Source organism: Apium graveolens, chromosome 3 (assembly GCF_009905375.1).
Source record: "Apium graveolens cultivar Ventura chromosome 3, ASM990537v1, whole genome shotgun sequence".
Lineage (NCBI taxonomy): Eukaryota > Viridiplantae > Streptophyta > Magnoliopsida > Apiales > Apiaceae > Apium > Apium graveolens.
Window position 1 is genome coordinate 18791946 of NC_133649.1, and position 13509 is coordinate 18805454.

At 37.1% G+C, this 13509-nt stretch overlaps 2 protein-coding genes across 2 annotated transcripts; one reads left to right on the forward strand and one right to left on the reverse strand.

Annotated features, from left to right (window-relative positions):
* The first annotated feature begins 564 nt into the window (after positions 1-564).
* On the forward strand, positions 565-1841 carry LOC141711878 (secoisolariciresinol dehydrogenase-like). Its single transcript, XM_074514577.1, has 2 exons — positions 565-685; positions 827-1841. The coding sequence occupies exons 1-2, from the start codon at positions 645-647 to the stop codon at positions 1617-1619; spliced, it is 834 nt and encodes a 277-aa protein (XP_074370678.1). The 5' UTR covers positions 565-644; the 3' UTR covers positions 1620-1841.
* Positions 1842-11819: 9978 nt separating this feature from the next.
* Positions 11820-12513, reverse strand: LOC141711879 (small ribosomal subunit protein eS17w-like). Its single transcript, XM_074514578.1, has one exon. It carries the CDS (start codon positions 12427-12429, stop codon positions 11980-11982), a length of 450 nt encoding a protein of 149 aa, XP_074370679.1. The 5' UTR covers positions 12430-12513; the 3' UTR covers positions 11820-11979.
* Positions 12514-13509: the final 996 nt, after the last annotated feature.

The following is a 13509-nucleotide window of genomic DNA, read 5'->3' on the forward strand; positions in this document are numbered from 1 at the left end:
GTCAATACTAACTTTTCATAATTTCGCTTAGAAAACATACAGACATTGTCAATACTAGGCTATTTGTTTGTGATGCTATCAAAAGGTCAATACTTAGTTTACATTTGAAGAAAATAATGAAATGCTGTGAGCTCAAGTAAGATCAGTATCCATCAAATGAGCTAATGTTTCGAATAACCTTAATCTAAGGACAAACAGAATTTAATCGCTCTCCCTCTAAACAAGTAAATAGATCAACAGGGAGCTAAAATTATTGGTTCTGCGACATTATATTACGATTAAAATCTCTGAAAATGTTAATTCATTGTCATTGGTCGCACAAACTTTAGACTTTATAATACGAGGGAATCTGAATGATGAATGCAGCCCTGTGTTGTTTAATCTATTGTGCTTAGTATACTAATCTTGATAAATGATGATGATTGTATTAACATTAGACAGAATAAAATATCTGGCAACCCGCTGCTAAAGCATCGTATTCACCTACCATATGATTGATCCTTTTTTGTCAGTATGCTTAATTAATCTTAACAGTGATCTAGTAATTTTAATTTTCGTTGGGTATAAATATTGTTGTCTTCTAGTTCCTTTGTCATATTAAATCAGACTCACTCTTCTTTTTCTCAGCGTCTATCCCCGGAGCAATGGCGAATACAGATTCACTTGCAACACCAATTACAAGAAGGTGAGTACAAACTCTGAGGTTTATTTCAACTCCTAATTTATGAACTTTACAACTATTCACTGCTTTTACATTAAAAAAAAACAAAAAAAAATTCAACTTCATCACAGAAGGCATGGTTTTTTTTACCTTTTGGATATATAGGTTGGAGGGAAAGGTTGCTCTGATTACCGGAGGATCCAGTGGCATAGGGGAATGCACTGCAAGGATCTTCGTCCAACACGGAGCTAAGGTTGTTATTGCAGACATTCAAGACGAACTTGGGCACACAGTTGTGGAATCATTAGGAAAATCTAACTCTATTTATGTCCACTGTGATGTTACCAATGAAGACCATATAAAAGATGCCGTCGACAAAACAATTTCAACCTATGGAAAACTTGATATCATGTTCAACAACGCTGGCATCTCTGATCCTAACAAACCTCGAATTCTGGACAACCTAAAGTCTGACTTTGAGCGTGTAATAGCCATCAATGTGACGGGTGTTTTTTTGGGTATGAAACATGCGGCTCGAGTTATGGTTCCAGCTCGAAGTGGCTGCATACTTTCGACGTCTAGCTTAAGCTCTAATATTGGTGGTGCGGCATCACATGCTTATTGCGCCTCAAAGCATGCTGTGTTAGGACTAACCAAAAACGTGGCTGTTGAGCTTGGACAATTTGGCATAAGGGTCAATTGTTTGTCGCCATATGCAATGGCAACTCCTCTAGCCAAGAGCTTCGTTGGGATTGAAGATAATGAAATGCTTGAAGGTGTGATGAATTCATTAGCCAATTTGAAGGGCGTTACTCTCCGGACCGAGGATGTAGCCAATGCAGCTCTTTTTCTCGCCAGCGATGAAGCAAAGTATGTGAGTGGCCAAAATCTTTTTGTTGATGGGGGATTCGGGATTGTTAATTCGGCTTTTAAGATTTTTCAATATCCTGAAGAATGAAGCTTTGCCTCTGTCAATAACTTGTTTTGTAACGCTTCTGTAAGGCTTTTAGCCTTTTAGCCTTTTATCATTAATCACAAATAAACTGAATGGTAGAGTTGAGAACCATGTGCAACTTTACCACAAGTCAATTGTATCTCCACCAGCCCTGTTTCCAGTTTAACTGCCACATTATATTACAAAGATTGATAGCAGAAGTTCTTTTTTTTCAATAATTAGACTTATATGCTTACAAATAAGTACGTGTTCTGACAAATCTCGGAGTTATAACATTATATTGCAAAGATTGATAGCAGAAGTTTAAGTACTGATCCACATAAATAAATTTTCAATTTCAGATGATAAATCAGTTCTATGCTTGCTATAGTTTATTATCTAGGCAGATAAAGTGTCTTTAAGAATGAATACCGGAGAGGTCTCCAGTCCTCCATTGTTGAACAACAGGTGCTATCTTATCAATTAAAAATAAGTGATAAAACAACACTGCATTGTGTTCAAATCTTAATGAACTGTAAGTAACATCAAGTTATTATCATAGAACTAGTATTGTTGTCGCGGCCTTGCTGGTGCTTATATATCTAATAACTATACTGTCATTACAGTCTGCAATTTCAAAGCTGTCATGTAAAATAATTCAAAGATGGCTTTGTCAATATTGTATAAACAAGCAACAAGTGACGAATAAAATAGTTTTCAGCAGTCTGGTAGATAAGAAGGGAGTCGCGCTACATCTGAAACATGGCCGGCCGAAAAATGTTAAAGAAATTAACTTGTAATTACCATCTACGTGCGGAGACCACTAAAAATGAAGGCCAAGTAGTTTTCTTGGCCACATTAGCATAGATCTGCATCCAAATGGATAAGAACAGATATTTGATATGCGAATAACTCTCAAAATTTATTAAACAAACTTAATTGTCACTTACATCAGTCTTTGTAAACGGTGATCCTAGTCCAAGTTCAGATAGGGTTATAGACATTTTAAATCGGCCAAACTAATACTCTGATATTTTTTGACTCTTATCATAATTTAACCATGTTAGTTTAAGATCTATGAGAACATAAACCATTATAGGAGAATATAAAATCTGGTTCAACCATCTCCGTAAGGATTTCTATACGCATAATCACAAATCCGATAATATTGAACCGGCAAAACCCATATGAATCTCCAGAAAAAATAACTTTTGATATATTTCTTCACAGTGTGGCTTAGATGGGTTATACATTTTTCTTTCTTTCAACATTCTTATATAACTTTCAAATGCCTTAACAAGGTAAACATTTCCCATCAATTTATGTTTGATAAGAAAATTTTAATATAACAGTTTTTCTGGTTTATGGTAAAAATTACAATGTGGTTTGTATTGGGATTCTTGAATACATTAAATGTTTTTACTCAACACCGGGGTGATCAGCAAGAAATGCAGTCAGGATCAATTTTTCAATCTGTGACTGTCACTACTATGAGATATCCAGTGTTAGGTGTCCTAATTTATGGTTTCGTGGGTGGCAGAGTTTGAGTTCATGCTACAAATAAGAAGTTTGAATTTTATTTATTAGTTGTGGTCTGAATAGGTTGAAGTAGTCTTAGGTTGAAGTAGTCTTGGTTGTTGCTAAAATAAAGGAAATCATGGGCATACCCACGTTTCCACTAGTTTCCTAGTACTTAGGATCAGTAGAAGTTCTTCTATATATTGTGTATTTTGCTTTGAGAGTGATATATGAGAAAATTGCCCCAAAACTCTCTTTTCTGCTTTCTTCTATTTTCCTTCTTATTTCTAGGCTATTGGAGCAGCCGTAGGTGCCACCATAACAGTGGTATCAGAGCCAGGCCTGATCCAATGGAGACACGCAAACAAACTTTCGAAACTTTCCAGCAAAATACTAATGAAACGCTTGAAAAATTGACTACTATGTTCCAACAATTGGTGACTGACGTCCAGGCTATTAAGGAGAAGAATGTCGCTTCACCCTCGGGATCCGGCCAAGGTACCATTATTGGGAGGGAAACTAAGCCGTACCTGAAACTCTATTTTCCCAGATTTAGTGGTGATGATCCTACGGGGTGGATTTACCAGGCTGAACAGTATTTCGCGTTCCAGAATGTAGCAGAGGGTGACCGCGTCAGCTTGGCTTCGTTCCATCTTGACGGTATAGCCTTACAGTGGCACCAATGGTTTGCGAAGACACGCGGACCGATGTCATGGGCAGAGTTTACCAAAGCATTGTTGCTTCGATTTGGGCCAACTGAGTATGATAACCCTTCGGAGTCCTTACACAGGCTCAAACAAAGTACTACAGTTGCGACTTATATTGAGTTTTTCGAACGGCTGTCGCATCGCATTGAGAACCTACCAGAGTCGTTCTTACTGGGTTGTTTTGTGGGGGGCCTGAAAGAAGAAATTCGTTTGGAAGTAAAGCTCAAGAAACCACGTACTATTGTGGATGCAATGGGATTGGCTCGGCTGGTTGAGGAGAAGATGGGGTTGCACCGTCGGGTTCCTCCTTTCACTCGAGTCCCTAGTTTCCAACCTCCATCTTCAACACCTCCATCTTCAACACCGACTACCGCGGGACTTTTAGGCCCAGCGCCATCTCAACGTTTGGCTTTACCGGCTCCTAACCCAGTCCGCCGTTTATCAGGAGCTGAGGCCAAAGAGCGTCGGGAAAAGGGGTTGTGTTATTATTGCGATGAACGATATATGTCAGGTCATAAATGCAGCAAACCCCAGTTCTTCATGATCAGCGACGTGGAGGCTGTGGAAGACAGTACCAACCAAGGAGAAGCTGTTACGGACGTTCCTTCTGACCAGGACCATGCTGAGATATCTTTTCATGCCATTTCAGGTTCTTTTCTGCCTCAAACTTTACGATTGCCTGGCAAGCTTAATAACAAAAATGTGGTGCTTTTAATCGATGGGGGGAGTACCCACAATTTTATCGAGCAGTCAGTGGTGGAGCGTTTTGGGCTACTGGTGGACACGACGGCCAAGTTAGAGGTGGTTGTTGCTAACCGAGAAAAGTTGTCTTGCGTGGGACGAGTTACGGGTCTTACAATTCTCATTCAGGGTTACAAGATCACCACAGATTTCTTTGTTCTACCTATTGCAGCTTGTCCCCTTGTCTTGGGAGTTCAGTGGTTGAAGACGTTGGGCCCTGTCGAGATCGATTTCCAGAATTTTACAATGGGGTTCCGTCAAGGTGGTACAACACACAAGTTGCAAGGGTTGCAAGGTACGGAGCTGACTGCCTTCAAACCCAGCGAATTGATGGGAATGCAAGGGTTTGCCTTACTTCTTCAGATTTCTCCAATGGCAGCAGAAACTCCTCATGACTCTATCCCTTGTCCAGAGGTCCAGCATGTATTAACCGAATTTGAGCAGGTCTTCCGCGAGCCAGAAGGGTTGCCTCCTCAGCGTTTCCATGATCACCATATTCCTCTCATGCCTGGGTCCAAACCCGTGAGCTCCAGACCATACCGACAACCTTACTTACAAAAGACTGAAATTGAGAAACAGGTCGCGGAATTGCTACAGAAGGGATTGATCCGCCCCAGCCACAGTCCATTTTCGTCACCGGTCTTGTTAGTAAAAAAATCTGATGGCACGTGGCGCTTCTGTGTAGACTACAGGTCCTTAAACGATATAACTGTCAAGGATAAATACCCCATTCCTATGATCGATGAACTCCTCGACGAATTACATGGTGCCACTATTTTCTCCAAGCTCGACCTCCGTTCCGGCTATCACCAAATTCGGGTTAGTGAGCCAGACATTTCCAAGACGGCCTTCCGTACGCATGATGGTCACTATGAGTTCATTGTTATGCCTTTCGGCCTAACTAATGCCCCGACTACTTTTCAATGTTTGATGAATGACATCTTCCGGCCACATCTACGTAAGTTTATTTTGGTCTTCTTTGATGATATTCTTATTTATTCAAAATCTTTGACAGAGCACCTTGATCATCTACGTACGGTTCTGAGTTTATTATGTGCTAATCATCTCTCTGCCAAGCTTTCAAAATGTTGTTTTGGAGTGACCCAAGTTAACTATCTTGGTCACGTTATTTCTTCGGGAGGTGTAGCTGTTGAAACTACGAAGGTGCAGGCTGTCCGTTCTTGGCCGACTCCAACGAATGCCAAAGGGATTCGAGGGTTCCTCGGGCTGGCTGGGTATTACCGGAAATTCATCCGGGGATTCGGAGGTATTGCAGCTCCTCTGCACAAATTAGTAGGACACGGGCCTTTCAATTGGGATGACCAAGCAGAGACAGCGTTCCAGACTTTAAAGATGGCCTTGACAACTTCCCCGACACTAGCTTTACCTGATTGGACGCACCCGTTCACAGTAGAGTGTGATGCAAGTGGGGTGGGCATTGGGGCCGTTCTGACTCAACGAGGGCGACCACTGGCCTATTTTAGTGCCCCTCTAAAAGGAACCATGTTGTCTTGGTCCACATACGAGAAAGAAATGTTAGCCATCGTCAAGGCAGTTCGCAAGTGGCGTCACTATTTGCTTGGGCGGCCATTCGTGGTGAAAACTGATCATGTTAGTCTCAAATACTTGCTGGAACAACGAATCACTACTCCTCCTCAGTCCAGATGGTTACATAAGCTGCTGGGGTTTAATTACCGAATTGAGTATAAAAGTGGGGGTCTCAATCAAGTCGCGGATGCACTCTCGCGACAGGCTGAGTGTCAATTCCTCGGAGTTTCACACCCTTGTTCTACCATCTGGGCAGACATTCAAACTGAGGTTTGTACTGATCCATTTTATTCCAACCTGTCTACAACTATTCCTCGCACAATACGAGGGAACCTGGTAAATCGTGATGGTGTTTGGTTTAAAGATGGTGCTATTTTGTTGAGCTCCAAGTCCCCTCTTTTATCTATCGTGATGTCTCTGTGTCACGCGTCAACTGAAGGAGGCCATTTTGGGTTTCATAAAACACTTGCCAAGGTGAAACAAAATTTCTGGTGGTTGGGCATGAAGGAGTATGTGAAGCAGTACATTCGCGAATGTCAGCCTTGCCAACGAGCTAAAACAGATAGTATGCGGCCTGCTGGGCTGCTGCAGCCTCTTCCTGTTCCGGAACAGATTTGGGAGGATGTTAGCATGGATTTTGTGGAAGGTTTGCCACTCTCCAACGGGTATTCCGTCATCATGGTGGTTGTTGACCGTCTTTCTAAATATGCGCATTTTGTTCCTCTTCGGCACCCATTTACAGCCTCCAGTGTCGCTCGGGAATTTATTTCAAACATTGTTCGTTTACATGGTATTCCTCTAACCATTGTAAGTGATCGTGACAAGGTGTTTATTAGTTCCTTTTGGCAAGCTCTCTTTAAGTTGCAGGGTACAGTTCTTTGCATGAGTTCGAGCTATCACCCGCAATCGGACGGACAGACTGAAGTTGTCAATCGGATTTTAGAACAATACTTGCGCTGTTTTGTGTGTGACAGGCCAAAGAAATGGGTCGACTGGTTACCTTGGGCTGAATACAGCTATAATACTTCAACCCATACGTCCACTAAGCTCACTCCTTTTCAGGTGGTATATGGTCGTTTACCTCCCAGACTTTTGCCGTATATTCCGGGTACAACTCAGGTGCAAGCTGTTGATGATTATCTCCACGACAGGGAATTGTTGTTGAAGACTCTCCGTACTAATCTTTTGGACGCCCAGAACCGCATGAAACAGTTCGCTGATCGTCACCGAAGGGAGCTAGCATTTGAGATAGGAGACTATGTTTATGTTAAGTTGCAGCCGTACAAACAGACAAGTGTGGTTACACGTTCTTCGGCCAAGTTAAGCCCCAGGTTTTTTGGTCCCTACAAAATCCTGGCTAAGTTGGGTTCTGTGGCGTACCGGCTGGAGTTACCTCAGGGTTCTTTAGTTCATGACGTTTTTCACGTGAGTCTTTTACGGAAGCATGAAGGTCCTGAACCAGCACCGTTTCCGTTGCCTGTTAGCGAGCCTATTCGGACAGGGCTAGGACTTCAGCCAGCACATATATTGGAGGAAAGGGTTGTGCAAAAGGGGAAGTATCGACCTAAGACGGAGATCCTAGTGCAATGGGAGGGACAGACTCCTGAGGACGCTACCTGGGAAAACAAATGGCGATTTACTCGCACTTTTCCACAGTTTCACCTTGCGGACAAGGTGTCTTCCAGTGGGGTGGATTGTTAGGTGTCCTAATTTATGGTTTCGTGGGTGGCAGAGTTTGAGTTCATGCTACAAATAAGAAGTTTGAATTTTATTTATTAGTTGTGGTCTGAATAGGTTGAAGTAGTCTTAGGTTGAAGTAGTCTTGGTTGTTGCTAAAATAAAGGAAATCATGGGCATACCCACGTTTCCACTAGTTTCCTAGTACTTAGGATCAGTAGAAGTTCTTCTATATATTGTGTATTTTGCTTTGAGAGTGATATATGAGAAAATTGCCTCAAAACTCTCTTTTCTGCTTTCTTCTATTTTCCTTCTTATTTCTAGGCTATTGGAGCAGCCGTAGGTGCCACCATAACATCCAGCGGCAGCCATTTTTGTTTTTTCTTATGCCTGACAAGTTGCAGTCAAGTTCATGTCAAACCCTGTTGCTAATGGCATCTCCAACACTGATCTAAATATACAAATTTGAGGCGGATTACCCCCAAATTCTCCAATAAGAGTAATCCAAATATTGATCCAAATTTAAATCAGTGAATACTCACTACTTTAATATAAAATAATGATTTTTATTACTTTTATAATTTAAGGCCCCATTTGTTAACAGGTGAATGAGTGATTATGAACTGAACCATTCTTTTTTTCCGTGTTCAGATTGTTTGATTTAAATATTATGCATCTGAACTACTGGATTTCTTCTGAACAAGGGCTGGACGAGTGAGTTTCTAAATTTCCACTGAACCGGTCAAATTATATTAATGTCACCTTCTTTCAATTCTCATGTAGCAATTTTATATTTTGTCATTTTACTTAATGTTATTCATCTTTTATTAAAAAGCAATCTTCTTGTCCTCCTAGTATACAAACACATGTAGTGAATTTTGTGACTAAAAAAGTTTGTAAATTTTTAAATTTCATGTTTTGTATTTTGAAAATAAAAGTTTAATTTAAATTACTTATGAATGAATCAAAAATAATTAAATGTATAATTATTTGAATTAAAATAGAAAAATGCATAAACTTTCTTTGAAGTTTATTTATATTGGGGATGTCAATACATGAAATACTTTTTATATAGAGATGAACTATTATTTAAAAATATAAATACATAATTTATTTCATTTTTCATCATATATAGTTATAAATTTTAATTACCAAATTAATGATAAATTGCACAATTTATTTATTTAAAAATTATTGTAATTTGATGAAATTGTTTAAAATGATTTTGTAGTAAAATCACAATAAAATCACAGTTATCCAAAATTATTGCAAAAATCAAATTTAAAATCAATTTTTTTTCAAATTTCAATTGTTAAACTTTTTATTATATTTAAATATATAATATCATTCTACGTTAGGAATAAATTTGATGAAATTTTATAATAGAATCAAGGTATAAAAGGGTTCTCTCTTGAAAAAAAAAATATATATATATATATATATTTAAAAAAATATTTTTATTTTTAATATGTTCTATTATCTTAAGATTATTATTGATTGTACTTATTTACGGTCTAGTTTTTAAAGTTGCCTAATTATTACAAAATGATAAAATTTTAATTTATCAAAAGAATATTATAATTATATATATTTTAATTAATACAACTTTCAATAAAAAGAATTATTGAACATTATCAACCACTCAAACACAAACAGGTTAATGTCATCATTCAGAAATTTAAATAATTTTATCAAACAATCTTATTCATTACTGTTCAGATTATTACTCATTCAAAAATTTTAATTCTGTTCAGATTTAACAAATGAGCCCTAAGTTTACTAGATTTAAAATTGATTTGTGATTAATTAATAAATGCTAATGATATTTTAGATGTTAATTAATTAAATTAATATATTTTTAGCTAATTTAGTCTATAATTTTAATGTTTTTTAAGTGTAGTAAAAGAAATCATTTTTTATTTAATTAATTTATTAGATATAATATAAATAATTATTCATGTTTAAATATATAATTTAAGAATAACGAATTTAATATGATATTTGCATATTATAATATGTAAAATATAATTTGGATCAAAATTTGCATCACACAGTTCATCAGAAATTTGGATCAGTTGATGTCCAAAACTATTAGAGATCGTTTAAGATACTCCTCTAAAATTTTGGGTTTCAGATATACCAGAATTTGATTCAAAATTCATTCCATGAAACCCTAATTTAAATTGTTGATTATTCTAGATTCAGATTTTGTAGAACAGTTGAGGCTTAGATATCCTCTGTAGCTGTTTTATGACTTCATCCTCTATACTGATACCGTACCGGTGTTTAAAAAAATTGCTTCATATCCGAGAAATATCAGAGAGGCAGAGCAGGCACATCTCAGAATATCTCGGCTCTCTGGTAAATCAGAATTTGATCCGAAGTGACAAAATCCTTTGGACATGTATCTTGTTTTAATTCTCGGATTTTTGAAAAATTTCAGAGTGGATTCAAATCATGTAAAACAACTCAGCTTAAGATTTCAACACATCCGAATCTTAGTTGAATTCTGAACCCATCTTTTGGCAGTCATATTTTACATGTAAAATATCTCTGGAAATATAATCATACAACATATTTCTTTTTTTATTACCAATTAGTTTTAATAATTCACACTAGATACAGTTTTATATAAATTCAACTTTTTACATTTACAATTGAGATATCCTATACAGAGCCAAATAACATTTATAATTGAGATATCTCTGTAAAGAAAAACATTACATCAACATTCTCACACGAAAATGTTTATGATTATACTTTTTGTTTCATTTCAAAACTTCTATTTACTTGCCCATAACTATGAATAGAGTTTGAAAGTGTAAATCAACAAACAGAAAACAGAAAGTTCTATTAATATTCCAGAGAGTTGGTTAATAAGCAGAGAGGTAGATTAAACATCAGACACAGAACAGAATAGAGTGGCTGAATTCGAACTGCTATAAACACAATGTAGAGACTGATTTAGAAACTGCTATAGTGATATCAACATCATAAAGCATAAAGGAAAATAGTGAATCAACCTGAACATTTAATGGTGGAAAATGGAAATGGCTTTATATGCCAGGGTCCAAAACAGATCACCTCCCATTAAATTTATTATCCCTTACTTCCTCCCAACCTATTTTTTTCACTAATACTTTCATATCTACCCAGAAAAATTCATTTTGTTGATAGTAATATAGTACAAATAAAATGAGAAAGTACAAATAGGACCAATAACAAGGTTTAAGAGAGATACGAGTACAAATATAGGAATGTGCATTCATCCCTATACTTGGTAGAAATGAACTTAAATGTATGAATGGTATGAGAAGTAGACTAAAGATGATAGACTAGTGCCAAAGTATTATCCCCGACCCCCTTCACTCTGACCTTTACATTCTCATTCAACTTCACTCTCTTCCAAAACAGGAAATCAGCACAAAATTTTCAGAAAATATTTCTGATTGCATATCTTACCTGTGTATAATGTTATGGCTGGAATACTATCTTATTTTTTGTATGGCTGGAATTCTATCCTGTCTTCCCACAGCCGGGAAGCTAGAGTGGTCAAGACTTCTACGGCTTCTTAGTTTAGGAATATTTCTAAACCATAGGAGAAACTATGTACTCAACTTAGATTATGCATCACAGGTTAAATGATTGTAATCCTTTAAAGTTTACAGGTTAGTAAAAGTGGGTGAAGAGTGTTTTTTTTGTTAATAGCTTACCTTAGTATACTGAATTTCACAAAACACATAATTGAGATAGTAACAATAAACTAATGAACCACTTGGCATTTAAAGTTTAAATGGGCAAAACAAAATGTGGTACCAAAAACTACATTGTTATCTAGGCCATATATATTTGAAGTAAACCACATATACATTAAGTATCTGCCAATACGCATACAAACTATAAGTCTAAAATGTAACAGACATCCCCACAAAAAGGAAATAGAACATATACAAACCAATCGCATTTTAACAATTTACTCCAAAACAACTATATCAAAAATAAAAGCACATCCAATCAAACACAAACACCGAAATATTAAACTATAGAATTCCCATTCGAAATAAAAATCGGAAAACATCGAATCCAACAAAAAGTAACAACACTACATCATACCATTCCAATATTAAAAACAGATAACATTCCGATTCCGATAACGACAAAACAAAATACGAATAAAAAGCTACTCCAATCAATCAGTACCTACGAGCACCAGCACCGCCACCGAAGCCGCCACGAGCAGCATAACCACCAGGCAAAACAGCAGCAACAGCAGTTTGTTCCTCCTTAAGCACAATTCCAGGAACATCACTCATGCCAAGAGAAGCCAAGAGCTCAATAGTCTCCTTATCAACCTCAATATGATCCGTCCTGATTGCTGACTCGTCAGGCACGAAGTCCATGCGCCTTTCTCGCTCCTCTTCCTGGAGCTTGAGAGAGATGCCACGAACAGGCCCTTTCTGGATGCGTTTCATCAAGTGAGTTGAGAACCCGGCGATTTTGTTGCGGAGACGCTTCGATGGGATGATTGCGACCTCTTCTAGAATCTTCTTGTTGGTGTGGAAATCCAGTGTCATTTTTGAGTAGTAACGCTCGATCACCTGGCGTGACGACTTTTTCACGGTTTTGGTACGGACGCGACCCATGGCTTCAGAGGTTTCAGATGAGGCGGTGAGTTAGGGTTTGGAGATGTGAGTGAAGAGACGAGGTACGCTTGTGTTTGGTGAATTTATTTGTCAGGCTTTTATATCAAATCATAATTTGCTAGGGTTTTTTTAATTGGGCTGGGCCTTGAATAGGTTGCTTATCATTTTTGAAATTATTTTGGGCTTGTAAAACTTGTTCACATTGATGTTATTTTTCCGACCCGAGAGTCCAACGAACTGATTTTATTTTATCCGACCCGAGACTAACTATGAAAATTGAAAAGCCAAAAACTTTGGAATTTCTTCTCAAGTGGAAAACAAATTGACACAAAGTGTGGAATTAATTTATTAATAAACAACTAGCGTTATTACCGGTGCAAAATATTGTGTGTTTTATGTTATAAGAACTAATGTAACGACGAATATCCCTAAATTTATATTATGTCACGAATATAAAGTTTAGAATGCACTCTTACCATTGAAAATAATGGTATTCTATCAAGTTTTAACGATTTTTTCAATTGAAAATACTAAAAATACTATAATATTTATGTATCATATTTATCAAAATATGTGGGCAAAATATTATTTTTTTTACACGCTCGAACTCGAACTTCAAATTATTCGGCTCATAAGGCTCACGAGCCTTATCGAGCCGATAACTTTTTTTTATATAAATATATTTGTATGTAAATATTTAATATTTCATTTATATTTTATATATTTAATAGAAGCGATTTCGAGTATAACCTATCATGTTTCGAGTTTTTATCAATATTTGGTGAAATTGATTCAAGATTTTGAGCCGAACTTGAGGCGACCGGACTATTTACGACCCGAATTTCTAGTTTGATTTAAGATTCGGTTGAAACCGAGCTCGTGCTCGAGCCCGAATCTTTTTAATCGAGTTCGAGCCTGAAAGTTTTCGACTCGGCTCGACTTGATTATAGCCTTAGTTTTTGTACACAACTATAAAGTTAGTATTTTGAAGTGAGTTAATTACACAAGTCTCGATAATTAATAAATTTTTATTATATGGTAATATATTATCAACAAGTTAATATGATAACATAATATCAA